The sequence below is a fragment of the Ciconia boyciana genome, chromosome 7, assembly GCF_034638445.1.
Source record: "Ciconia boyciana chromosome 7, ASM3463844v1, whole genome shotgun sequence".
In the NCBI taxonomy this organism is placed as follows: Eukaryota; Metazoa; Chordata; class Aves; order Ciconiiformes; family Ciconiidae; genus Ciconia; species Ciconia boyciana.
The window spans coordinates 347,171-373,360 of record NC_132940.1 but is presented as its reverse complement, the minus strand read 5'-3'; the positions used below and the strand labels follow the sequence as shown (position 1 = coordinate 373,360).

Here is a 26,190-nt window from a genome sequence, read left to right as displayed (position 1 = left end):
CTGCCGTCACCCAGCGGCAGCCCTGCCGTCACCCAGCCGCGGCCCTGCTGTCACCCTGCCATCACCCAGCGGCAGCCCTGCCATCACCCAGCCGCGGCCCTGCCGTCACCCAGCAGCGGCCCTGCCGTCACCCAGCCGCGGCCCTGCCGTCACCCTGCCGTCACCCAGCGGCAGCCCTGCTGTCACCCAGCCGCGGCCCTGCCGTCACCCAGCGGCAGCCCTGCCGTCACCCAGCCGCGGCCCTGCCGTCACCCTGCCGTCACCCAGCCGCGGCCCTGCCGTCACCCAGCGGCAGCCCTGCCGTCACCCAGCCGCGGCCCTGCCGTCACCCTGCCGTCACCCAGCGGCAGCCCTGCCGTCACCCAGCCGCGGCCCTGCCGTCACCCAGCCGCGGCCCCGTGGCTGACGGCCTGAGCGCTGAACTGGCGGCAGAGGCGGCCAGGTACTTTTCGCCCTGCAATAGCTCCCACCTTTCAGGGAAGGGGAAGGGACAGGGAAAGGGAAGGAAAAGGACGCGGTAAAGGAAAGGATGGAGAAGGCGTTTTGGTACAACACAGATGTATGAACTTAAAATACAGCACGAGGCGACAGGATGCACAATCGTTCCAAATACCCATCCTGATTTCCATTCTTTCAGTGCAAATGACAGGAAAGCCCCGAAGTACGCATTTCAATGATCTCTAGATTTACTCAAGTAAAGGAGATAGAATCACCCTTCCATGCTCCTATTTTTCCCTTCTTCCTTCCTTCTTGTGAGTTCAAGCCGAAGCACAAGTACACAGGTAATGCTTTCAGGGGCCAGAGCACAACTGAAGGTGACTACGAGGGGGGACAGCCTTCCCGCTCTGATGCACTTGCTCCAAAATGTTAAAGGACTTCCACTGTCCTCGGGTCCTCTGTGGCACGATCTACCACACTTAATATTGAATTGTCTCTTGTAAAGGAAGCAACTATCAAGAACATCAATATCCTCTGGATTTTTTATCTTCCCAACCCTGTGATTCAAGTCTGGTTAATTTATTGTACCGTGCTGTAGCACACCAAGTCAGGAATGCGCACAGGGGACCACATGATTACAATGGAGAGGGGATACTTTTAATGACTAGAAAGCGTAGGCAGCATTTATTTTGGGCACAATGAGATTAACAAATAGCAGCTGCTTTTCAGAACAATTCCACTCCTTTCTGTTTGAGAAACATGTATAGCAGCAGTTTCCAGGCCGTGGCACATGTACACAACTGCGCACTTGGAACCCCAAACCGTGCCTGCGTATGCAGAGGCCAGCACAAAAGTGAGAGCCTCTGCAACCCTTCCCACCACCCACGGCAGCACCAAGCAGACCACCACTGGGAACCGCTTCAGAAACCCCATCTGACTGAATCAGGACGGCTCACTCAAAATGAAACACCCTGACAGAATTATTCTGCCTAATTCAATTGCCTGTGATCCTCATCCTCTTCCTCCATCATTCTTTGCTCTGCCAAGGGGACGGCATGTCCTAGAAAGAGAGCTGAACCAAGGAGTCTCTAGGTTGACAGATTCTCTGGATGGGTGGCTCGCACAGATCAGATACACCTGAAAGGTTAGCCAGAAACGTGACAAATAACGGCTCGAAGAAATTCAGCTGCAGCAGCCGAAGAAGGTACCTAGCCAAGATGATTCTCCCTCCGCTGCACATAGCGTCCCTCTGACAGAGAACACGGCCTGGAACACCCATGACCATCTCAACCACTCCCCCTTGCAGATCACAGTGAAGGGGGGTTTGCACTAATAGGCAAGGCTTGGACTCTGCAACTGAGCCATGGGCAAACCGATGCCCCCCCACCTTCAGCGTGACAGCGGTGACAAGGTCGTACACCGCTACAACTACACCCACCAGCTGGAGCCCAACCTTACATCTGCAACAATGCCGGCAATGCAACCCGGCTCTCTCGAGTACGTATCTCCTGCCCGCAGCCTGAAAGCGCCCGCTACAGCCTCCTCGCTCCTTCCTGCACGCCGGGCGCTACGTCATTATTTTTATTCACGCTACTTCTTCCAAAATTAAAACAACCCCTTCCATTTGTAAGATACATCAAAAACGGACAAAATATTTAAATGTTACGCTGGATTTCTTCACAAAGCAGTCTGTTATGCTGTCCTGTTCTGCTAGGTTACCTTTGTAGAGAGAAGCCTGCAATGTAATAAAAACAGAAGAACTACTCTGACACCTTCTGGTGAGAAACCCCGTAACAAACACTACCCTTGTTAACAGCAGCGATGCGCACACAGACAAGAAAACTCCGCTCTGACTTTCATCTCCAGGCCTTAGCTACAATGCAGAGGCAGCACTAAGCAAGAAAGGAGTCATTGTAAATCATAAGCCTCTCATTCATACAATACCCTCTGACCAAAGGCCAGATTAAAAAGAAGTCAATATTTTAAAACATACAATGTGTAAAGAAAACATATTTTTTTATATGCACATCATCTCTGTAATCATATCCATCATTAACTGTTACTCTTAATCTGCTATTTAGTACCTTAATATTAAAAGACGTTTTACTTTTTCTAACGGTGTCATCAAGCAGAACCACAGATTCCCTGCATGCCGCCACTGCCTCAGACTGCATTTGCCTGAATTAATAGGAATAATCGGCATCTTTCACCTGAATAATCAGCTGAAAAACTACCTCCCCACATCACTTACACTGGGTTAGTCATTCCGAAACCTTCAAATTCGGACTAAGTAGAAATGCAGCTCCCTACTCCTATGGAAAATGCAGCACACAAGGAAACCAGCTTCCACCCATCGGGGCGCCTGCGCAGCCCCAAGGCAGGAGGTACCCCACTACGCCCGGGGGGACGAGGCGGCAGGGTGCCAAGTTAATGCGTTACTACAGCCGAGCCTGCCTGATCCTTCTCTTCCCCAGCAACTACTTTCAAAAGTACTTATTGAAATACTAATTTGAGATCATTAACTCCAGAAACACTCAGTCTTCTTCCCTGGCAAAACAATCCATTTGATGCAGTGGTTTTAAGGTTTATAAGGACAAGAAACAATTAAATGACTCAGTATAAAAGCAAAATGACCTGACATTTACATCTGCACAGAACAAACAGTACTGTGGTCTACCTACTTTAGAAGATGGAGCTCAGTAAGTTCACAAAACCAATTATATGACAAACTGCTTGAAAGAAATGAGGACTTAGCTCAGTGATCCAGCATATTCCTTTAGTCCTGTGTTTAATAACCAGACGAAAGCTATAATATCTTAACATCACCCACGCCCACCAGGAATACAAATACTTACTTCAACCCTGCTGAATTAATACTGTGGGGAAAAGTATGTATATCTTTGTGGAGATGTGTATCTATTTATGGTATGTTAAAAAAATTATTCACTTCTAAGTTTAAATTATCACTTGAGTAGCAGTCCCACATAAAATTAACATGGCATTAAAAGAGACCTTTCTGTACCTGAAAAAGCCTGACATTGCAAACCTGAATCTTGAACTTAGAGTGGTCTCCTATCTACTAAGAAGTTAATTTAAAGCACAGGAGATGCAATTCCACAGGTACCAACTTGGTGCTGGACAAAATCTCCCTCACATTTATTACTTAACCTCACATTAGAAAAATATTCGTTCCCTATTTGACACCAAGACCTTGCTCTTTTATCATCAGTGTGAATTGAATTAGTTTCATAAGCCTCACTGTAAAGATTTTCTTTCCTTTTTTTGTGATAAGTGCCTGGTTATTCCTCACAAGTTCACAGTCTTGAAAACCATCCTAATTTCTTCCCCCAACACACTACGGTTTGCGCAACAATATTTGTCTTCAGGGTGTCACCTGTCTCAGCCCTGAGCCCCCGTTCCCAGCTTAGAGAAATGATGAAAATACTACCCAAGGAGACCTTACTAGTGCCTTTAAAGAAAACATTAATCTAGGTGTAACTGAAGGACAGATGCCCCCTGTCTTTCATCTGACACCAGTCTTTCCTATCCTTGATTGCTAACCCAAAAGTGAGTGTGAGCATTAGAATTAATGTTAAAACGTAGACTATGAAAAAGATTAGTATCTGTACTGAGTTATTTAGAAAAATATCAATGTTTATTATTTATCTCGCATTCTCTCAAATTAGAAAATAACAACATGCAACTGGGCAAAGAACAGTTCCCAATAGTCTCATTAACTATGCTAGCTAGATTTGAAGTACCATGAGCACCCATACTTCCACGGATATCCTGGGAAGAATGCAAGGATGCTGCCCAGATGCGTAGGGATGGGATTAGGAAAGCTAAGACACAGCTGGAGCTGAATTTGGCGAGGGATGCAAAGAATAATAAGAGCCTTTACAGATATGTTGGCCAGAAAAGGAAGATTAAAGAATATGTACCATCTCCAGTAAATAAGACAGGAGAGCTGGGGACAACCGACACAGAGAAGGCTGATGTACTCAACAATCACCCCTCCTGTGAAGACAGGCTGAGGGAGTTGGGGTTGTTCAGCCTGGAGAAGAGAAGGCTCTGGGGAGACCTTATTGTGGCCTTTCAATATATAAAGGGGGGTTGTTTATAAGAAAGATGGAGAAAGACTTTTTTCACCAGGGCCTGTAGTGACAGGACAAGGGGCAATGGTTTTAAACTGAAAGAGGGTAGGTTTAGGTTGGACATAAGGCAGAAATTTTTTACATTGAGGGTGGTGAAGCACTAGAACAGGTTGCCCAGAGAAGCTGTGGATGCCCCATCGTTGCAGGTGTTCAAGGCCAGATTGGATGGGGCTTTGAGCAACCTGATCTAGTGAAAGATGTCCCTGCCTGTGGCAGGGGGGTTGGAACTAGGTGATCTTTACAGGTCCGTTCCAACCCAAAGCATTCTACGATTCCATGATACTTCAACTACTGTTATCCAAATCAACTACAATGACACAAAAATAAGTCTTTTTGCTAGAGAACTAAAGAAAATTCTCTCTTGATTTCCATCCACTTACCATAAATCATCCACTTTCCATTAACAAGGTGCCAAAATATTTTCATCCATTTAGCAGTGGGACAAGGGACGTGGCTGTTGGAGAGGACCACAAGAAGCCCAGGACCCACTTCCGGGTCTATTGAGACTGCACTTGGAGAGCGGGAGGAAGTAAAGCTATATTATCTCCTTTCCAAGCAAGTATTTTGCATCTCTTTGCATAGCTATGCACAAGAGAAAAATCAAGCAGAAAGACTGGATATTTTCTGAGACAGATTTTAAACAAGCTGGCACTGCATCAGTTCTAATGATGCAACTATTCCTGGTCTCCTCCAAGGGGAAGTCACTTGGCAAGAAGGAGGATCTTACAGGTGACAGATGCTATCACCTGCAACATTTTCTGTGTAAATAAGTTGAGAATTTTCCTCCACTTTTTTAGTATACCTAGTATTCATATGCTAACACATATCTACAAGCTTGAAAAATATTTCAATTCCAACTACTCTAATAAAAAAAATTAAAAAAAAAAAAAAACCACCGTGCAAAAACAGAGATCAGGCATAGGTTTTTGTTTTGTTTTAGGCATGTCTGCTAAGTACAATGAAGACACTCGAATGTCAGCAAGAGTTCAACACGAATAGTGTCCGATTTTCTGAAAGGAGCCAATTGTTCCCAGAGGACACACAGGTAAAATAACTAATCGATTTCATGCTCTAGACACAAGTAGTGTGTCATTATTTGATTTCTCCCAACCATACACAGAACAATCGTGGTCAATTAAGCACTAAAACAAAATGTTGAGATCTGATCGAGAGGCTTATGAAGAGACAGATTGTGGGGCCCTCTCTTACCTTAATATTTTACCAAGGGATCACAAACATAGAGGAGAAATACAGACATTTCAAGAGATTTTGCCAATTATTTTCTTAGTTTAGATTAAGCAAAACATCAGTAGAAATGAATGCCTGTTCAGAGAAAAATCACAACTTAGAAAATGGTAGTGTGATGAAGCTACCACCTTGAGGAAACTGCACATGGATTCAGAGAACGTGTGCTGATTGATGATAGTATGACACCAAATGAATCCAGACTGAATGTTAAAAAGCAAGTAACCTTCACAGACAAAAATACTTCTAAAAAGTTTCTGTTTAGTAAGGACTTGTGTCCAAAGAAGGGCAACGGAGCTGGGGAAGGGTCTGGAGCACAAGTCTGATGAGGAGCAGCTGAGGGACCCGGGGTTGTTCAGCCTGGAGAAAAGGAGGCTGAGGGGAGACCTCCTCACTCTCTACAACTGCCTGAAAGGAGGGTGTAGAGAGGTGGGGTCGGTCTCTTCTCCCAGATAACAAGGGATAGGACGAGAGGAAATGGCCTCAAGTTGTGCCAGGGGAGGTTTAGACTGGATATTAGGAAATTTTACTTCACTGAAAGGGTTGTCCAGCATTGGAACAGGCTGCCCAGGGAAGGGGTTGAGTCGCCATCCCTGGAGGTATTGAAAAGCTGTTTGGATGAGGTGCTTAGGGACATGGTATAGTTGTGGTCTTGGTAGTGTTAGGTTTATGGTTGGACTCAATGATCTTAAACGTCTTTTCCAACCTATATGATCCTGTGATTCTGTGACTCACTTTTCCCCAAAGGAACAGAAAAGCTCATGCTTGAAGTTGAGAAAACTCTTCCGCAAGTGATGACTTCACTGCTCATTAGAGAATTATATAATTAAAAGGAAGTGCCTGTAATAACAAACAGTATTTTGAGTGTAAAAACTGTCAATATATCAAAGAAATTGTCCTTCCTTAATTGGATTGTATTTGGAACAAGTCAACAACGTATACACATTCATTCATGAAATAACATGAATTCTCAGTACTCATGAAAGCAGCGCAGCCTCTCTTTTCTCCTCATTGTAGCCAGGGGTTCAGGTGACTTTAAATTTAAATAAAGGTCACAGGAAGAATTGAAATCCTCTCTATGCAGCCGTTTACCATCAAGGAATCAGCTGCTTCTGCCAATATGATTGGTTGCAAAGTAGGAAGTATTGGCATACCGCTTCAGTTACGGTCCCTTTGCATTAACTGGGACACTTTCACCCCAGGTACTAAGTCAGGCATAGCGAAATGAAACTGCCTCTGCTTCTGAACAGTTCATATTTGAGAGATTCTTTGGCCATCTTTTGAGCTGGAAAGTGAACTATTTTGGCAGTAGCAGCTTTTATGCCAAGTAAATTATGTGACAAAAGATGAATAAATTTTGTGGCTAAAGAATTTACAGAGTCCTAGTTATATGCATATAGTTAGTTACATACATTGTGTATCTGCTTAAAAAGCAGGCTTCATTTTGCACTGCCTACAGTGGCCTCACTATAACTTCACACAGAGCATGCTATCGAATTCTATCTTAGATATTAGTTTCCCCTGCATCACAAGGCCACACCAGCAGAGAAAATCTATTATTTCCACATCAGCCAAAAAAGCTACAAAAATTACTTTAAAGTATACACAACTCTGCTTATTACGAAAATAGATTGTTAATTAATTAATGTAATTAATTAATGTAAGTTAGCATTTGCTGTTACTGTCAAACCTGATCAAAAGTATGTTTTATAACATACATTCAATGAATCATGTAAGCAAAGGTGCAGTTAGAACTGCTACAAAATAAATGGAAAAAGACTTTATGGAAGTAGCACCATCTTTCCTCGAGCACCGCTGCTATGAATAATGTCTTCATGGGCCGTAACTACTTTCTCCAGTGGATATTCAGAGCCTACAACTGGTTTCAGCCAGCCAGCTTCTATGCCATCAAGGAGTGCTGTTGCACATTCGTGCCTCTCCTCCTGCATGTAATAAAGACAGCATTTACCACAAGGTCTTTACATTTTAGAAAAGTATTGACTGTTTATGCAAGTGTTAAACCAATTTTCACAACCCAAAAATATTTTATGATGTTCTGAGATTAAATCAAAATGTAAAGGAATGAACAAACAAGTCACTCAAATTTCACACAAGTGAAATTATGGTTTCATCCCTACAAACGATTTTAACTGGAAATAGAGAGGTGCTGGAGTAAGCCAACATAACATTCTTTAAAATAAAAATGTTTCTTACCTCAGTTGCAAGAAACAGACTAACTCCAATTATGCTAGATTCTTTACTCATAGTGTCTCTTGGATTTATCTCAATGGGGCCTCTAGAGCCCACAACCTGTTACAAACGAGTTAAAAGACAGTTCAAGCTATAACTGTTGAATCGCGTAGCTAAATGCACAAACTAAAGTCAGTGACAAAAAATACTTACCATCACCCTTCCTGCATAGGACAACAGTTGCAAGTCAGTAGCAAGATTGATGTTAGAGAGCATTTCTATTATTATATCAACTCCTTCCATCCCTGTGTATTCCTATACAGGACATAATATGTTATTTAAATCACTGCAATTAGTGCTTGGGTACCACTGTTTATTTCATATGCTACAGATAACATACATTTTACAGTTTATTGTTTAAATTTTAAATGCAGCCTTTGTACTAAGGTTGACAGCTAATAAGTTTAATTTTAGCATATTTTGATATGCTGAGTTATGATATTCTACCGTATTGGAATTTGCTGGAATGCGAGACTTTCTAAATGCCATTGCCTGTGAAGAAAGCTCAGCTTTTCCAGCCTGGAAAAGTTGTTAATTGTGTAGAAATGAAAAAGGCAGTACACTATTGCTCCTACATAAATCTACTTTAAAAAACTTCTGCAAACAACTGTTCACATTTTGTTAGTAAGAAAAATACATACTGCATCACCTAGCCCTGATACGGGCTTACCTTAATTTTATCAATGTAATTGGCTTCTCTGTGATTAAATGCTTGGTGAGCACCACTTCTCCGAACCACGTTCATGCCTTCCTCAGTTCCTGCTGTACCCAAAACCTTTAAACCACAAGCTCTGGCAATCTGACATGTTGCTATTCCCACCTGAGGGGAAAAAAAAAAGAAAAGGAAAAAAATAGAAAAAAAAAAGAAAAAAAAAAGTCTTTTTCTTTCTTAGCATTTTAAATTTTATATATTCTACCAGCAACTTGGAACTTACCCATTTAAAATTTGGCCTGGTAACATTTTTTTTATGTTACCATAATAAGTAATAAGCCATAATAAGTAATTTGGATCTTAAAGATAGCCAAATGGTCTTTAAAAAAAGAAAAGATACTTACAGAGGCATAGTAAAGTTTTGTGGTTTTTTAATAGCTATCAGCATTTGATATAAATCCATGTGGAATGTTGTCTATCTGTTAAAGTTGGCCATATATATTTGATAGAAGGCCAAGGAAATTTTTCTCTTCACAGAATACCAGCACTATATATTGCAAAGAAAATCTGCAAGCACAAATTTTATTAACACTACTTTTGCACCTTTCACAAACAGATTAAATGATATCTTTAGAAACCAAATTCTCAGTGTCTCATACCAGGTTTGCACTCTAGAGGACGTTCAGAGGTGAGGGATGCCTTCATAAAAACCTGATGGTGGAGGCAACGATCGCCTGAGGCATACCAATGCCATCTCTTGGTTTTGCTTTGTGTCGACAGAATGCGAAAGCAAAACGAGCAAAACGAGCCAACACATCCAATGCCTCCCTGGGACGCAGTCCCAGCTGGTCAGCTTCCTGAGGCTACAGATTCGGCAGCCCACTGTACCAACCACCCAGCTGGATACCTCCTCCAGGATATGTTAAGATATGCACGTTTTTATATTTGGGGGGGAGGGAACAAACAAATAAATAAATACACAAACAAAAACGACCATAAAAACTCCATTCTGTGGCTCTGCTATTTAAATTTGTATGTATGAATAACACCCAAAATAAACGGACAGGCTTCTCAAAAAAACCTGCGATGACCATCTGTCTGGCCAGGATCTACCCAAACTGTTTGCCAAATGTGACCTTGTTTTCTCAATAGCAGATCATCAGTTTTCAACTAAATGAAAAAACAAACACGATTAATTAAAATACATCATGGCCAGACTGATTTTCAGAGCAAATTTCAAAAGGAGGCAAATTTTTAAGAATCATTATGGAAGTCAGCATCACTTGAAAGAAAAGATGCAGCACAGCCATCTTTTCTCTTCAGCATGTGCTTCATACCTATAGAGATCTCACTGCTTTTACAAGTACTCCTATAGCAAAGGTTACAAGTCCACAGAACAACAGATTTGCATTATATACTTCTGCAAACCAAAGGCAATGTACGTTTTCAAGAAACATAAAATAAAAATAGAAACACTACATTTAGCTTAAGGAAAAAAAAAGAGGCTACGATGCTGAATGTCATTCTCATATCTTAGAATGAGATCTGAATTCCTCTGCATATGAGACTGTCATAATCGCCTTTTTGCGGTCTACCAAATAATTAAGGAAACTGTCCGTTTATAGCAGCTCTTTGGTGCATCAGCAGAAGCTGAGCAACCAAGTGCAGAGTATGGGGGAAAAATTAAACTAGAATGTTGTGTGAAGGAGATCTAAAGTTAGCTTGTCATGTAAAACCAAAGAAAACTATACGTTCAATTTCACATAGTATTCAGTCATTAATTCATATATTCCGGTATCTCTCCTTGTGCAGCTAGCTGTTAGCTAATGGGTAAAAATATCCCAGAAATGCATAGCTGCGATGCACCAGTGATTACTACTCAGAGAACTGAGAACAACTCGTACAGATTTTAAAACTACAGCTTTCTGCTATTAGTTTTATCTCAGGAAGACCGGTTATAAAGCTTCCAGACCAACTTCTGACTGCAGCAATGTGTTTATTATGTGACTCTCTCTATTAGGGATACTGCATCACTCATGCAGTTTCACAGTTATTTGGAATAACAGGGTTTACTCTAAGAAAAAAGTATCCTAAAGCGTCTGAAATAAAAACCTAATTTTGTTAATCCATTGATTAATATAAAAGTGACCATAAATCGTATCACAGACAAAAGCAGATACAAGGATGGAAAGCAGCATTTCTTCTAACCTGCCTTCACAAAATACTTACTCCCCCACTCGCACCATGCACTAGCACACGTTCCCCTGCTTTGGCACGCCCTCTGAATGGAAAAACAGAAAATATTGGCATTACGATTGCAGTACATAATCATTAAGCATCAGGTTGCATATACTGACATCAAATCTCATCTTTCGCACAGTATTATTTCCAATTTATGTTACGGCTAAACAGATATAATCAGCCTCTTTGGGAAAACAAGGAGGCAAAATAAACCATATCATTTATGAATTTAAGTAATATGCAATTATGTCAACATGCAACTAGCAGCAAGTAACAGTCTGGTACTGAACCTCAGCTGAAGATCTTCACCTGTTACAGATCTTACAATAAAACACACTAGTTCTAATCATTTGTTCTATCAAACTAAACCAGATTTCCCGTCCTAAGCTCTCACCTAGCTGACACGGAAGTCTGGCTTTTACCCATTATACTGTCCTATGGCAACAGCCAGCACTGTACACAGAGTCTCTCTGGCACAGAGGCTCACGAAGAAAAGAGGTGGGTCTGCTCTACAGCACATTGTCCGTTTAATTAAGACATTAGAACTATTCCTGGTTTTCTTCCCTAGCTAAAATACCAGTGTGTACTGAAAAAGAGTTACACGTTTTATTACGTGATACTTATCGAAGAAGCCTTTCCAGGTCTGTTCTCTTAAGAAGAAATACTTAACAGGAAAATACAGTCACTAGCTTCTAGGTAACAATTATCTGACAATTCCATCAGTATAACAAATTTAACTTAAGTGTTTTAAACATTTCCCACTCATTGATCTCCCCCCATTTTACAGGACAATTAAAATATGGGCTTCAATATTTTAAATATTCCAAAGCAAAATGCACAAACTTAGACTTGGCACCTTACTTTTGGAAAAGAGCACGATAAGCAGTGAAGTAGGGTATTCCAATCGCTGCTCCTTGCCTAAAGTCCAATTTATCCGACAAAGGAAAGACTCTATTAGCTGCAGCAACTGCATAATCTGCATATCCTCCAGAGATCGTACCAATGGTAAAAACCCTGTCACCTTTCTAGAAAGGAGGGAAAGAAAATAGAGAAATTAGTCACCTTCCTTATTTTTTCCTTAATATACATTAAGAACCAGTTCACAGAAGTTCAGGCTATTTCTAACAGCTCTCCTATTAAAAATAACCAGTTATATTTGTCACAGAGAAGATTTTTATAAACGCATCAGTCATGCATTTTTATAAATGCAGATTTTTATAAATGCATAAATGCATACAATCAATGCAACACAAACCATATAATTTCATATACTTAAAGTGCTATAATTATAAGCCCCGCTCTACAGTGTAACACACAAACCTACTGTCTCAGTAATATTAACCTTAGTGAACCTGAACACTAAAGAATTCCATCCACAGATTCCAAATGCAAAACCTCAAAAGCTTTTACAAACACAAAAGAAACATTTCTCAATTATTTTTGTTCAAACGTGGAGAAAAGGTATACTCTTAATACGCCCTAAGGTAACTAAACGTTGCTGCTGTTCCTCAACAGGGAACGCTCAAACCGGCCATTCGGTCGGTGATGCAGGAAACGCACCGCTGGCAGCGTGCTGCACGCGTGGGCCCAGGCGCTGCAGTCCTGCTGCAGGAGCACAACGCCAGCTGCGGCGGCCCAGGCCAGCGCCCAGCCTTGTACAAGCCCGCTCACAGAGTAACGTCAGTATCCACTAACATTCACCGTTACGAGGCTCTGATTTTTCTACGGTTTGCACGTTGATCTCAATAAACATACAGCGTGTGGACTATGTCGGTTTGGTTTGCAGACATCGCGTATTAACTGCTGTGCAGAGGGCTGCGTATCAGGATGGCTGTTGCTCAAGCATTATGAGTATGCAAATGAATGAGCTCGGCTACTCAGCATTTTCAGGACGTCTGTCTGTGGCACACATTGGTCCCATCATCTCTCTCATTCAAGCAAAGAGCACCACGATTTCCAAAAGAAACGAAAAGCACGCACAGCAGATATAGCAAACTACTGATAAGAAAATATGAATAAACACGGTTCTTCTCTCTAGATAACCAAATCTCTCATCTCTCCCACAATAGTTACATAAATTCCAAGTCAGGAAATTCCAACAAAATTTTAACTACAATTTTTATGTTTGTCTGAGACCACCGGTCTAGTGACTTGAAAGGAAGAACAGATTTAAAAACTAAATCAATTTCATAGGTATCTTTTAGCAAACTGATAACTGCCTTCTGTCCCAAGACCTTCCTCCTGAGAAAATCTAAGTAAAATTACTAGACTAGAGTAATAAAGTATTTGAACAGGTTTAACAACAAATATGTAATTTATGGGGTTTTATAAGTCAGTAAAATAAAAGCTATTTCCATTTCCCAAAAAAACTGTACTGAAAATTTTTCAGTTCTGCATGGAATTATTACCTCAAACACGAAGCATCCAACTTCAAACATTCTGCGATACCATAAAAATAGTTCTGGGCCACAACTTTTGTACACATGATAGCATTGCTTCAAGCAGACAAACTGAAGTGCCTCTTCTGAGACCTTTTAACTCTTGGAGGTCAACAGCATTAAGGACTTCCCTACAGTTCCGTCTGCAGACGGGACTGCCAATATCATCGCTGGATGCTTTTACCAGTCAATTAAGGTGATTTTTCCCCCCCAAATAGATTACATGATTATAAGCAATAAAACCAGGAACAGTAGTATAGCAATCACACAAAGAGGATACAATAAACAATAATGAATTAAAACCCAATGCATAAATACCTTGAATGCAGTCACATGTTCCCCAACACCTTCTATTACACCAGCTACATCTGAGCCAGGAGTATAGGGTAAAGCTGGTTTTCTAGCATAATTTCCAGAACGAATATATGTCTCAACAGGATTTACCCCACAGGCATGGACTTTAATTAACACCTAAAAGAAAAGATGCTTCTTCAGCAATAACTAAAAAGATTTAGAACTTGAATTTACAGCACAATATCATGGCATTTTAACTAAATTCTTAAACAGAGTCAGCAAAAAATCTAGTGTTGAACTGAAGCTATTTTGAGGAAATCCTTTATATGGAATATGTAGCCCATATAACAGTAAAAAGCCCACATTTGTTAAACGTGATGCCTCAGGTAGTATGAATACACTGATCAAAAACTACTTATTCAAGATGAAAAGTTTTGGTTTGTATTCTTCATTCTGTTCTGAGTGTACCTATTATCATTCAATATCATTATTTCAGTTCACAGCACTCATATATACCTGATTTTCTTTTGGATCAGGAATTAAGACATCTGACTGGAGTTTAAGCACTTCAGGACCACCAAACTCAAAAACTCTGACAGCTCTCATCACATTTCTTGTGGCTGTCATAGTGATCAGAATATCTGGGGGGGGGAAAACAATAACATTGTATTGCCGTCATAATTTATTTTGCATCTTCAAAATAAAGAAATCAAACAACCACCTGTCAAGCAACTGATTAAACAGAACCTCACTCCTGATTTAAATTTTGGGGGTTTTGTTTGTTTTGGGTTTTTTTCCCCAAACCTTGCAAAAGGCATAAAATTAACCCTACCATTTGCAGGACTTTATGGGTATTAAGAGAATCACATGCAAATAATTTATCTGTATAAATATTTCTACAGCAGCTCCTGTGAACACTGCACCGCTAGCACACATGCAGAGATGTACAGTACAAAACAGTGACAATTCACTATTACGTTCTGGCACAATAGCCTGTCGTACATTGGCTGACTGGGTAATCTAGCCAAGTGACATTCCAGTCACTGCTCCTGCTTTCTGTTAAACTTATATGTAAAAAAAAGGCAGCAAAGAACTACTCATCAGCTATCAAAATTAGAAGATACCATAGGACATTAAAACAAACCAGGAAAAACTGAAGTGCAGACATTCAAGATTCTAATCCTTAATTCCAGCTGGATTTCACCACTGCGGCTGTATGCAACAGAGACCGTGAACCACAGCCCTCAGCTGCTGCAGCTCACAGCCTTGTATGCGATGGAAGCGATGACAATTGAATCCTTGTATCAATGGAAGCGATGACAATTTATCAGCACATGAAGCTGTGACTATTCCAACCGCATTCATTTGTGAAGCGTTCGAACAAAACACCGTGAGCAAGCTACTCCTACTACAGGAAAAGTTATACACAATTCTTTCAGGAATCTGATCAATTCAGACAGAGGAGCTTTACTGGGTACACAGCAAATAATCACAGGACAGCAAACAGGCACACAGGAACCTTAAAGACCCCAAGAGATCACACTTTGGCCAACTCCAGCTAAAGAACTTTAGGGCTGTAGCTGGAGGCAGGCCTCTTCCCAAAGATGACTATAGCTTTTAAAAGTACCTGACTTAATCACTATTTTTTCCTCCTAACTGATACAGTCTGTAAGGCTTCACATTTTTGGTTACCTGTTCAAGTCAGGAAGAGTGTGAGTCACAAGGTTATAGCTACTAACATTTCCCGTGGCACCTGACAAAAATCTGCACTGCAAAGTAATTTCTGAGGTATAGGTCACTTCCATACGTCGTGATAATAAACCTAATTAAAAGAAGGCTTCTATTCTGCTCAGAAAAAAACCGGACCTGTAGGTTTTAATAAGTGACTCTGCGGCACGATGCCTCATCGTCAGGACGAGGCCTTCTCTAGACAACCGGCAGCAGCCCCGGTAACTGCTGGAGGGGCAACAGGCGGGCACAAGCAATCCAGGAGGCTTCCCGAGTGCCTCCGTGACAACGTCCTGGCACAGGCGACCGAGGAGCGGAGGAGAGGTGCCCTCGTATTCCCCAGCAGGGAAGGACTGGGGGGGCGTGGAGGCTGGGGGCAGCCTCGGCTACGGCCAGCAGGAGACGGTGGCGTTCGGGCCGCGGGAGGAGCGCGCAGGGGAGCAGCAGGACCGGGGCCTGCCGGGCAGGAGGGCGGGCCCTGCCCCCGCAGGGAATCCCGCCGGGTTCCGGAGAGCCCCGCGGGGGTGAGGGGGGCCGGAGAGCTGGCCGAGAGTCAAAGATCAACCTCTGCAAGCTCCGTGGTCCCTGCGGACTCGCACACCGCAACAGGCCCGGGCGACGGAGGAGCAGCTCCTCAGACAGAAAGGGCGGTAGGCAGCGAGGGGGGAGCCGGGAGGCGCCCCGCCGGGAGGCGGGGATGGGGCCGGGAAGGCCACGGCCAGCGGGGGTTGAACTGCGGGGCACCAAGACGGGCCTCCGCGAGTGCCCCGGCAGCCGAGGGGAGGGGAGGGGAGGGGAGGGGAGCGGAGCGGAGCGGAGCGCGGGCGCGGCGGCCCCGAGCTGCTCAGGGCCTCCCCCGCCTCAGAGCGGCCGCCGGGAGCCCGGGCCCCGGGGCGGTCGGGAAGTTGAGCCTGGTCCTCCGCCGCAAGCAGGGGCACAGCCGGACGAGAGGGGCCGGATCCGGCTCCTGGGAGGCTCACCGGCTGCTCAGGCGGGAACGGCGGCCGCGGCAGGGAGCGGCCCCGCGGCGGGGGCACGGCCCGGGCCCGCCGCCCCCTCAGCGCCGGCGGGGAGGCCCCGCCCCGGACACGCCCCCGTGCCCAGGGCACGCCCCCCGCGGCCAGACCCCGCCCCGCCAGCCGCCGCCGCAGGCCCCGGGGCTCCCGCGGGCAGGGCCGGCCCGGAGCCCCGCGGCCGTGTCCGCCTCGGCCTGCGGAGCCCAGCCCCGCGCGCCGGGGACAGCCGGCACGGGCAGCGCGGGACCGCCGCCAGCCCCGCCCCGCCGCCCGCGGCAGAGCCGAGTCCCGGAGACCGCCGGAGAGCCCTCGCGCCCACCGCCTACCTCCGGCGCGCTCCTGCCCCCGCGGCGGAAAGCGGGCCCGGGCCGATGGGCGGCCGGGGGGCGGGCGCGGCGGTGGGTGTCCCGCGCCCCGCGCCCCGCCCGGCCGCCCGCCCCTCGGCCTTCGCGCGGGGAGGTTTGGCCCTCGCGGGCGCCCGTCAGGCTCGCGCGGCGGCCGCCGTAGGCGCGGGGCGGGGGTCGCCGTCGCGGCGCCGGGGGGCCGGGGCCGCCGCCCCTCATGGCGGCCTTCCGGCAGCGGAAGGCGCAGCGCCTGGCGCGGGCGGACGCCAGCAGGAAGGGCGCCCTGGACGAGCGCGCCGCCGCCGTCGTGCAGCTGCTCAACGGGCGGGCCCGGTTCTGCACCACCAGCTCCTGCTCGGGCCGCCTCGTCCTGGCGCAGGGCAGCGCCGCGGTGAGTCCCGCGGCCGCCCGCCGCCGGCGCGGGGCCGGGCGGTCCCGGCGACGCCGCGGCGCCCGTCGCGGCAGCGGAGCTCTGGAGGGCCCCGGCCGACGCCCCGGCTCTCGGGGCCCGCCGGGCCGAGGCGGGGGGGGGGCGGCTGCGGCGGTGCCTCTCCCTGGCCGCGGGCCGGGGCGGCGGGGGAGCGCGGCTTTGCTCGAGTGGGGGCGGCGCAGGCCCCCGGTGCCGAGCCCCGCGCGGCGTGGAGGGGTCGCGCCCTGGCAGCAGCGGGAGCGCCGGGCCGGCGGCTCGGAGCTCCGAGGGCGAAGCGGCCGCGGCGGGCAGCGGGCTGCCGGCGCGGGAAGCGGCCGTCGGTGGTTCGCGGTCTCCTGCTTTTCGTAGCGGTTGCTGGGACGTGAATCCTCGTGCTGGGCCTCGGACTTGGAGCCTTCTCCGCCTGCGAACGTATATAAGCGTCGATGGGTCGGTTTCGATCTACTTTCACCTAAACAGATTTTCGTACCTCAAGAAAACATGCGTTTTTAAAAGCGACGTTACCTGCCCTGAAGGAGCGCTTTTTTACGCAAGCACAAGATCAAGCATCACCTCTCTGTCGTGCTCGCTTAATCGTTTCTCTTCATTACCAGGAGATAAACAGCTGTGAGATCCCGAAGAAAAACTGCACGTGGCTCCTGGTAACACACGAAACGTGCGTCAAGGACGATGTGGTAAGAGGACAATACGATACGACTCTTATATTTATTTAATGTAATGTTCCTGATGTCATGGAAAACACGTCACGTAAAACATAAAGAAACTTTTAGGGTTTTTATGCCTGTTACTGAGATGCATTGACACTCTAAGTGCAAAATAAGCTTTTCTCTAGGTGTTCTACTTCATAAATTCCTAAGACCTGTTTTGAAGAGAATGCTTTTAAGCTTAATACCAAATTTTCTGCGTAGTTGTAAATGCAGCTAATATGGAACTTGAATAATTTCTTACTGTCGGGAGTCACATAATCTCCACATCACGATTGTTCGACAAGAAGTCAGTAATTACTGTTGCTTCTGTAGCAGAAGACTGTCTTTCAAAAAACAATTTCTGAAAATCTAAGATACAGTGATTCTTATTTTTTCAAAGCCCTTTCCTTACTCAGTGTAAGCAGAAATAATGCTTTTCTAAGCTAGTGTTCTTTCTTTCCTGAAAGATTACTGTTAGTGTAACAACGTATTTTTCATTTCTGCAGCTTTTTATCTGCTCTTTGTTTTCCCTTCTTGTTGGATTGCCAGCAAGGTATGCACCGGAGACTAGATTTGATTGAAAAGCCTTCCTATCCAAAAGTCAAATAAGCTTAATTTCTGTAGGATACTTGCTGGTGTTTGGACAACGGTGACCTGGCCATTAGCAGACTACGCTGGGCTAAATGAAAACGGTGTCTTCCTTGTTAATACCGAAGTAACAATTGCTGTATGAAGCTAGGCATTTGCCTAGTAAAAGTTCTGTGTCAGGGAGCATCTGAGATGATGCTTACTCAAGGAGCAACGTTCCTGCAGGACACAGGTGCAGAATAATGTGGCCTTTATCCCGTTCTCCAGCCTGACATAGAGCCTGACATAGACATTAATGCGGTAACTGCAATACCTCTTTCAGAATGGGTCAGTTGTGATTAACAAATATTTTGTCTTGTCCTCATCAACTGTTTCATAAGCTATGGCCGTTCTTGCTTTGTTGTTTTGGTCAGCAATTCCAGAAGCAACCAAAATGAATTCCTTTGTTTCCATTAAATGTAGATATGTGCAGGCAAGCATGCCGGTGAGCATGTTCATTTTCTACGTAATAACTCCTTCAAGATGGTTAAAACTGTCCTGAGTTTAAAAAACTGTCTTGAATTTAAAACTGGCTTGAGCCCAGCTTGCTGTGCTAACAGCCTTTCATTTACAGGCGCCTGAAACTAGTATAACAGCGAATCTCTTATACTGCATTTTTAATTTAGTATCTTAAAATCCCATGAAATTTAAAAAAAACCCATATATATAGTGGAGGGGTTTTTTAGTATGCTTTCAAATTAGTCTGCTCTCTGCATACATCTCTTTGCTTTGCTTTGTCTGTCCCAAAAAAGAAGCGGTTACAAGGTCAAAACTATCTCACTCAGTTCATAGCTCACTTTCCCATATGCATACATTCTCACACGTGTCACATTCTCACACAAAAAAACTCCTCCAAAATATTTGTCTTCATTAGTATTTGTTCTAGCAAAGCAGAGCTTGCTGGAATTTCCATCAGCAAATTTCAGGCTGAGTAGGGGACAGTAGGTCGTTGCTGACTCTTATGAGAGGAAATACTCTGATTTTTTCCTGTTCTCTTTAACAGGTAGATGGGATTTTCTTTAATGCATGAATTGCAAGTGTAAGAAAAATGTCTTTGATTAATTTTTAAACTACTATACTCTAGTGTATGATAAAGCTTTGCTAGTGCAGTATTTAGGAAATGAGAAGGGAAGTCAGGATCGTGTATGCTGTGTGTTGTGTTTTTTGGCTGTCAGATCGCTTGACCTCACTGCGTATATTAACCTCAACAACACGAACACAGGACACTGGTTTGGTAGTTTATTTTTATCCCTTTATCCTCCCAATGCTTAGAGAAAAAGCATCATGTGTTATGAAGAACCTCTTTGCAAGGTTTTTGATATGACACAAATATAATCTCATAGTTACACAGCAGTGTAAAACTGAACTGGCATACTTTTTCCTTGAGGCACTATTGGTGTGAATCTCGACCACCTTCAACTTTGGATTTTTGGATGTATGTGCACCAGAATTCGGCCAGCTGCTGTTTAATCCTTGAAGATGTGTGTGTGCAGAGTGTTCACTTCTGCCAGGACCTATGCACACACAGTTTTGTCCACATCTGCACAGACAGACCTGTAAGGTGTGCCATCAGCTGCTGGCTTGGCATATTGCTGACAAACCTTCCAGATGTCTAGCTTGAGTGTTGGTACAGCGTATCTCACGGGCGAGGTGTCATCTCATCCCTTTCTCGTGAGCAGGTTTTGCCGAATGCAGTGGGCCGTGCGCTGCCCTCATCGGACTGTAACTTACACCCGAGCTGGCAACGTGACCGCAGCTGCGCAGCGTTTGCTGTAGTACCAGCACGCGCTCTTTCTAGAACAAGGGCTGCGTTCTGTAAACGCGCTGCTGTGGTCAGTCATTAAACGCAAGTCGGTTGTTTTCTGCTTTGTATCGCTTTAGCAATTGCTCCTGTGTTTGGAATAGAGGCGTTTTCATTTGTGGAAGCTTTTTTACATGTCACTGACAGGTACTTTCTGCCATTTCGTGACAGCGGTTAGACTTGGACTCTTTAGAGATGAGGGGCCGAATCCTATTCCCATTGGGTGTTTTCCCATCCACTTCACTGGGAGCAAATCAGGGCCTCAGGCTTCATAGACTTAATAGAAAATTACTTTCAGTATGTCCCTATTAAACTGAGTTTGCAGGAAATTAATTATTTGGGTGCAGTAAGATAATAAAAAACCTTTACTGAAAATATTTTGTTCCATTAATAAGCTTTTTGAGGAAACAAGTATTGTAAGACAGCTTTGGGGCAGTGCTAACGTGCATAGGTAATTTCAGTCAGTATGACTTTCTGAACTAGTTGTATTCTCACTGAAAAGTTACCTCTAGAGTATCTGCTAAATTACTTAGCCTTTTCAGAGAAACAGAAACCCTTAGAAACACCCTCACCGATATCACACATGCTGATCACAGCTAATAATGCATTCTCTGTTACAGTACTTGTCTCGGAGACAAGTCCGGCTAACTTGGCTTCCAGCGACAATGGATGCGGATCATTTTGCTGAGGCAGGGCACGGCGTTGCTCAGATGGCTAGAACAGAGCTCCCAAACATGGGAAAGCGTCTGAAAGGGGATCACGGAAATGTGCCTGAAAAGGGAGCACACGCGTCCGTGGCAGGTCCCAGCCTTTGTTACGCGCCATGAATGCCGACTGCCGCATGTATTTGTATTCCTGCTGAAATCAGCACAGCCCAAGCAGGCGCTGCCCAAAGCGGGGGCCTCAGGAGTACACACAGCCAGCCTTGTGCTCTGCTGTGCTCTGCTGTGCTCTGCTGTGCTCTGCTGCGGAGAGAAACCACACGAACTCTGCAGAGCCTGGCTTTGGATAAGGAAGCTGTTTGACCGTGCTAGCACGCTCTCAGGCAGGGTGAATTCACCTCAGTGGAGCACTGTGTCAACACAACTCATTTCCAGGCCCAAGCAAACGCTAAGTAAGTTAGCTTAGGTATTTCTGTACAGCACTGCATTATGCAATGTTGATCGTTTCTGTTTCTCATCAGCTTTAGCGCAGCTGTGGTTACTTGGGCATTTTTTAAAATCTGGCGCACAAATTACAAACTTAGCCGTTCAGAAAGACCTGCTTTCAACTTAAAATAAGAACATTTATGGAGGAGATGCTGCATAAATACATCTAAATACTTTTCAATATTTAAAGGAAAGGAGAGAGTGTTACTTCAGCAGTTTTCTTTTATGCCATCATGTCTTTAAAAAAACATATGAATTTGATTATTTCCTGAAGATTTTCTTGAATATTTTCATTTTATGGGAAAGATGAGAAGGGCTAGACAAAACAACAAAGAATGGGAAAGCAGCTGAAATTTCTCAAGTTAACATAGCAAATTTTTTAGTGCTGTGAATTAAGCAAGGGAAGGCAAACAAGAAGCGGGGGCAAATAGTGCTTATGATTACATGATCATACAAGGAAATAAGTAACGTAACTGCCTCAAAGAGACCTTTCTGAATGGAAGAAAATAATACCAGCCCTTAAGATTTCTCTGCATAAAGACCGCATAGAAAAGTAGAGAAATTGTAATAGTAAGCCATGCAGAATGTCATATAGCTTTTTCCATACTCGCAAATCCAGGAAAAATTGCCACTAGCATCTCAGTCTTCTAGCAGAACTGAAGGGTCTGAAGGTAACTTCTTGAATTTTATAAATATGAAGTTACTTCATTTTTTTTTTCTTGTCTTGTGGGTTTATGCCTCTAATTTCAACCTCTGAATTTTTTATCTTTATAACTCTTATACAGTAGGCTATGGATTATTATTTAAGATAGGATTAAAATGTGATTAAGTATGTTAGGCCATGAATTTAATCTGCTGAACCCCAGAAAGTTTTCTGAAGTTGAGGAATGTGCTTCAGAAACTACGTGTCTTGATTTTAAAGAACAGTTTAAAAAAAATAAAATAAAAAAACCTGCTCAGGTTTCATCTGATTGCAGTAAAACAGTCCTATTCCCATGCTGTGCTGACTGTATCGATTTGTTTGAATGTACGAAGAAATAAACAGGGAAGCGCACTTTTTCAAGTTTTTAAAGTCTTACCTTGCAATGAATTTCTATCAAACCTAATCAGTTTAGCGAACAGAATCATGGAAATCCATGGAATTTCTATGTATTACGAGCAATGAAAAATCAAAAGCAGCTGAACAAACCTGATTGCTTGGAATTCATTTACTGCATTTTTAATGCTTGTTTCACACACTGACTAGCTTTTTTTTTTTTTTTGTGGTAACAGTACACACTTGCAGTATTAATACAAATATTTTGGTGTATTTTCCAGATGACAGCACTAGAGAAAGCCACTGGTGACGTTGTGCTCAAGTTTGAACCGTTTGTTCTTCACGTGCTATGTCAAGAGCTGCAAGATGCACAGCTTCTGGTAAAATTACATCAAGTAACAGTGTTACATTGTCGTTCTTTTATATTCCTTGCTGTAAAAGTAAAAGTATTGGCTCCTCAGTAAGCTTTAGCACTTAAGAATAGTCCCAGATGTGCTGTATGTTTAATAACTAGGGTAGTTAAAGTAAGCTGATGAAGAAAACACAGCTTTAAACTTAGGAGAGATTTTGCTGTACTTTTTAGAAAGCAAAATTACTCAACTACAATTCAGTGTTCGAGCTGAAGCAGGTTGCCTGGTAAAAAATTTTTCCCAGTGAACCTTGGTTGCTTTCACTGGCTGAAAGTGATGGGTTTTAGATGTCATTTTGCTACTGGCCAGGCCATTTGGCTCCAGTGTTCCAACTAATTGAGTAGTACCTTTGCCCTCTGCTTTTCCAGACTGACTCCGGAGAGTAATGCATGATGGGGGTGTTCCTTCATTAATGTAGAAGAGAGTTGATTAGCTTCTTTTATAGTGCTGCTGCACTTTTAGCTAAAAAAGTGTTGCACGACTGTCTATATGGTTACCAGCTCTTCCAGGTAAAATAGTACAGTGCCCAGAGAGACGTTAATGTCCCATCTGCACTAATGGATTAAGATTAGACAATCAAGGTTGACTGGGGTTCTTTGAAAACCAGCCACAATCTGTGATACTACGTGGGTTTGATCTTAAAAACGTTTTAATGTAACTATTACTGCATTAATTTGGGGAGATGGTTTTGAATAGGTTTTTTTGCAAAACTGAGATTGTAAACTGCATTGCAACCCATCCATAATTATTTCTTGCTGTGAAAGAGTATAAGACCTGTTTAAGGCATTTATTTGTTCTGCAGCATTCAGTGGCTGTCGATTCTGGGTTCAGGAACTCTGGTATTACGGTTGGCAGAGGAGGAAAAATTATGATGGTAAGGACTTTTCTACTTACCTGTAAGGAGTATAACAAAATCGTATCGTTACTGTTAACCTTGATTTATTATTTTTTTTTACAAGCCACGATCTGAATTGTAATGTGATTGACAGCTATCACAGGGCATGCTGTAGCAAAAAAATATTTCTGCTTTAGTTGACAGCAAACTAACCACTTGTGTGGATAAGTGGGTTTTTTCCTGTAATGACCTCCCCATATAACTTAAATAACCTTCATGAAATAAAAAACTTAATTCTAGATAAATCCTTCTCTGTGTGTTTTTAGGCTGTCCGGAGCACTCATTGCTTAGAAGTTCCATTGAGCCACAAGGGGAAATTGATGGTCTCCGAAGAATATATTGAATTTCTGATACATGTAGCTAATCGGAAAATGGAAGAAAACACAAGGAGGATTGACAGGTTTGTAAGAGTACACCAATCCTCCTATTCATGACATCTAAATCCAAAAGTGAGAGAGGTTACGTTAAAAAAAAAAAAACCACCAGACACACCCCCCCAAAGTCTAAAATACAATTCAAATTAATTTTTTGAGCTCTGAAGACCATAAACTGTTTAAGCGAAAACCTATAAACAACATGAGTTTGCAGACTGTCTTTGTTACTGAGTAGGGTTTAAGTTTCTTTTTCTAATAACAGCATTTGTTATTCTAACACAGTAACCATTTCAGAAGTATTCAGATTGCAGTGCACACTTTAAGCCACCAAATGCTTTGTATAGTTTCCAAAACTGATGATTTATGAAGGCGCTGGAAGGTTACACAGACTTTGGGTCTTTATGTTTGTCTCCAGCTGAGGAACAGAATTAGGCAGAAGAGCCAAAGAGCATGAGGATCAAAAGGACGCTGGAGAGACACCTGCGTGTACTGAGACCTGTTACGTTTTATATGTCCATTGAAAATCTCTGCAGTTGTTAAAAGTAATTGCTAATAGTAGCAGTCCATCCGATCATTAATGCTATCATTCATCAGACTTTTAACCTGATACCAGCTTCTGTAAGATTAACGGGGTCTTAATGGCACATGAGTACCTCCGCTAATTGATTTCTAACATACAGGCATTACAAAGAGAAGTGGCGTGGCATGGCATACACAAGGACGTGTGCTGATGTTTCTTATTTTTCTTCCAGTATTGGCTAGAACATTTGAATGTTAGTAACGATTTTCTTCTCTTAGCACATTTTGATTATATTACAAAAGCATTAGTTTCTCAGAGTAGTTTTGCAGATCCTGAGCAAACGTACAAAAATAATAACTACACAATGGTTTCTTTCTAGATTCTACAAACGCTTAGAGTTAGCTTTGAAAACTGCCGTCAGTGCAGACAACTCACCTTCCGAGGAGATGGAGAAGAATCGCTCTGTGTACGTTCACAGAAGGAAGAGAAAGACTATTCAAGAACAAGATGTACACACCGTGCCACAGGATCACAATGAAGAATTGGAGCCTGAGGATGATACAGAAAGCAATCTTGATATTTTTGCTGAAATCATGATATAGACTAAGGCATTTGAAAGCAAATGGCAAACTGAATAATAACTGTAATGCTCTTTGTAAGAGATACAAATACTGCTCTGTTCTAGGTAGTAAGACTCTCGTGGACATCTACCAGAAAAAAAGGCAACTAAACCAAATTGTGAACAGGTTGAATGCCACAGAAGCAGAGAGAACAAAACCTTAGAATGTTTTGGGTTTTTTTTTAACAGCACTGTTGAATTAACAATCTTTTACTCTGTCAGTCATCATCACAGAAATAAATGGTTTGCTACAGCCTCTCTATGGAAGCGTTTCACTTCCAAATGCTGGGTTTAGGCCTTCTGATTTTTGCAGAGCAGAGAAACTCTAAGAAGGGGGTTGTTATCCTTGAAGGTTCTTAATCCCTGCAGGACCTCTGCAAAACAGTGCACACCAATATAGGTGGCCCTTTCAAAACAACACAAAGCCACATATTAGTCAGCTGAAGAACGCTACCTGGCGTGGAGGCTAGACTAGAAATTAGAAGTTACGTGCTGCTCTATGCTGGCTTCAGCCGGGTGCATCCAGGGTCCTTCCTGACTTGCACTGGGCAGCAAAGTTGATGCTGTTTTCCTGCACTTTACTGTGTTTCAGGCTTCAGCCCCACTGTGTTCATGTGTTCTGCTTCCCTTGGCCAGCGGCCATTAAGTGTTATTTTTCTTTGCATCTTTTAGCCAACTCTGTGTGCTGATAGTTTGTTAGCTTGCTTACATATCATTCTAGGTGGCCAGCACCCAGCTTCAGTTCCAGCTGTTGGGCAGAAAGTCAACCGAAGTGTACAGTAACGGGCTTTCTTACCAGGCTCTGAGCCACTGACATGCAATAAATGTTAAATATAAAACAGTG

The 26,190-nt window shown here is 43.7% G+C and overlaps 2 protein-coding genes across 3 annotated transcripts; one reads left to right on the top strand and one right to left on the bottom strand.

Moving 5' to 3' along the window:
* Nucleotides 1–553: 553 nt before the first annotated feature.
* CRYZ (crystallin zeta) lies at nt 554–16,800 on the bottom strand. 2 transcript variants are annotated; one of them, XM_072866829.1, is made up of 9 exons: nt 15,579–16,796; nt 14,229–14,353; nt 13,737–13,889; nt 11,842–12,005; nt 10,969–11,020; nt 8,758–8,907; nt 8,241–8,342; nt 8,052–8,147; nt 558–7,780 (listed from the first exon to the last, which is right to left on the bottom strand). In XM_072866829.1, exons 2-9 carry the CDS (start codon nt 14,337–14,339, stop codon nt 7,619–7,621), a joined length of 990 nt encoding a protein of 329 aa, XP_072722930.1. In that variant the 5' UTR covers nt 14,340–14,353; nt 15,579–16,796; the 3' UTR covers nt 558–7,618. The 2 variants fall into 2 exon arrangements, with proteins under 2 accessions (XP_072722931.1, XP_072722930.1); XM_072866830.1 differs by lacking the exon at nt 8,052–8,147 and having other exon boundaries at nt 554–7,780; nt 15,579–16,800.
* On the top strand, nt 16,577–26,190 carry TYW3 (tRNA-yW synthesizing protein 3 homolog). Its single transcript, XM_072866831.1, has 6 exons — nt 16,577–17,191; nt 17,824–17,904; nt 22,810–22,908; nt 23,741–23,812; nt 24,100–24,233; nt 25,107–26,190. The coding sequence occupies exons 1-6, from the start codon at nt 17,018–17,020 to the stop codon at nt 25,327–25,329; spliced, it is 783 nt and encodes a 260-aa protein (XP_072722932.1). The 5' UTR covers nt 16,577–17,017; the 3' UTR covers nt 25,330–26,190.